The sequence below is a fragment of the Austrofundulus limnaeus genome, unplaced genomic scaffold (assembly GCF_001266775.1).
Source record: "Austrofundulus limnaeus strain Quisiro unplaced genomic scaffold, Austrofundulus_limnaeus-1.0 Scaffold139, whole genome shotgun sequence".
In the NCBI taxonomy this organism is placed as follows: Eukaryota; Metazoa; Chordata; class Actinopteri; order Cyprinodontiformes; family Rivulidae; genus Austrofundulus; species Austrofundulus limnaeus.
In genome coordinates, this window is record NW_013952541.1 from 1,228,000 (window position 1) to 1,229,700 (window position 1,701).

The 1,701-nt window shown below is 34.5% G+C and overlaps 1 protein-coding gene across 1 annotated transcript in view; it reads left to right on the plus strand.

Annotated features, from left to right (window-relative positions):
- ranbp9 (RAN binding protein 9) overlaps positions 1 to 1,701 on the plus strand; it is a 24,543-nt gene that overhangs the window by 3,328 nt on the left and 19,514 nt on the right. The window contains exon 2 of the mRNA XM_014016161.1: positions 1,226 to 1,337. Coding sequence (XP_013871615.1) covers positions 1,226 to 1,337 — 112 coding nt within the window. The remainder of the gene's footprint in view (positions 1 to 1,225; positions 1,338 to 1,701) is intronic.

The window sequence follows — 1,701 nt, forward strand, 5'->3', positions numbered from 1 at the left end:
TGCTGAGTCAGGCTTGATTTTTAATAATCTTTTCCTGTTAAATAAATAAATCAAATCAAATGCACTATAAACTTTTTCTGTACTCGGACATACACAGTAGCAGTAACCGTAAATTATAATCTGCAAAATGCTGCCTATTTTGAGATTAAAATGGTGGTATTTTGAAATTATCAGCCACATAAAGACTGATTTAACTTCTCAAAAGCAGTGAGGTGCAGAATTTAGGTAGTATTATAAAAACGTGCAGAATATATCAGAAATATTTAGGTGTCAGATTGCAGGTCTCAATTAATCAGTGTTCATCATCAGCTGACTTCATTATGACTGTGATATTTAACTTGTGAGTAGTTTAACACATTTTGTAAGTCTGAACAAACTTTCACTTTTATTCAACCAAAGTTGAAATAATTCACTGTAGGGTTTCAAAACTGGGATTATTTTCAAGTCTAAACGTTTNGCCATATTATGTACCGATTTTCAAGACTACAAACTGCTGCTAAGTAATGTTCAACAGAGTAAACATGCCTGATATATGACCCTTAATAATGTATCCAACAGCTCTGCTCTCTGCTTGAGCTAACGTTGTTTTTAAAGACTAACAGGATGTGTAGGTTCACAAATCAGAAGGTTCAGCTTCACAACATTTCAGTCATAATCTTATAACCACTGACTTGTGCTCAAGGTTATTTTGGACAAAATAAACCAGTAAAACGTGCTTTTGTTTTTCTACACAGAAATCTACAAACAAATAAATWTGCCTTTTATATCTGTTGTTAAAAGTCAGAGGAAAAGGCTGTTATAGTTAAAATGTTATTTAAGTTTACACTGTTGCACACTAGAAAAAAAGATAATCTGTTCTTAGGTTTTGTTGAAACCTATCAGGTTTAGTTTGCAGCTCTTTGATAGAATTGTGTCCACAGATAACCCACTTCTCCTCTGATCAGATTTGACTGTAGGTTTGATGTAATTTGGTCACTATGTAGTCCCAACAAAGGATAATGCTTTGACACTTTGATCCTTCTGTATCAGTGCTTGTGATGAGGGCAAGTTTTACCCAAAGCAAATCGTCATGAATCTACACRCAATCTGTACCTGCTCTAAACATCAGGGTTCATCAGCTTAAGTAACATAAAGCAGGGAGCATTTTACTGTGCATCTGATTATTAAGGATTAAAAATTATTTATAAGAACTGTTAAATTTCTGTGTTTTTATTCCACACTCAAGGTCATGGCAAAACCCCCAAGGATGCGGCGTCCGTACGGGCCACCCACCCCATCCCAGCYGCCTGCGGGGTCTACTACTTCGAGGTGAAGATTATCAGTAAAGGCCGTGATGGGTAAGAACACAGAACAAAGTTAAACATTTCCTACATTTAAAAAAAAAGAAAAAAAAAGAAATTTCGCTACAAGACTGCCTAAAGCTTGGTAATATTTGACCCTTTTAATTGTTGATTTAATGTCTCAAACGTTTGTTCAAACCACAAAGTTCCACAAAGTACATTACTGTTTGAAATTTTATAGCAGCATTTTTTTTAAAACTCAAGTCTCACCATTAGTCAGCAAGTTCATATTGAGACAATAATATTGGATATTTGTGTCATTTGTTATAAATGTACAGACAGGGTTCCCGCGAATCCTTAAAAAGTCTTAAAAGGCATTGACTTCATCAATCCAAAAATAAGGCCTTAATTAGCCTTAAAA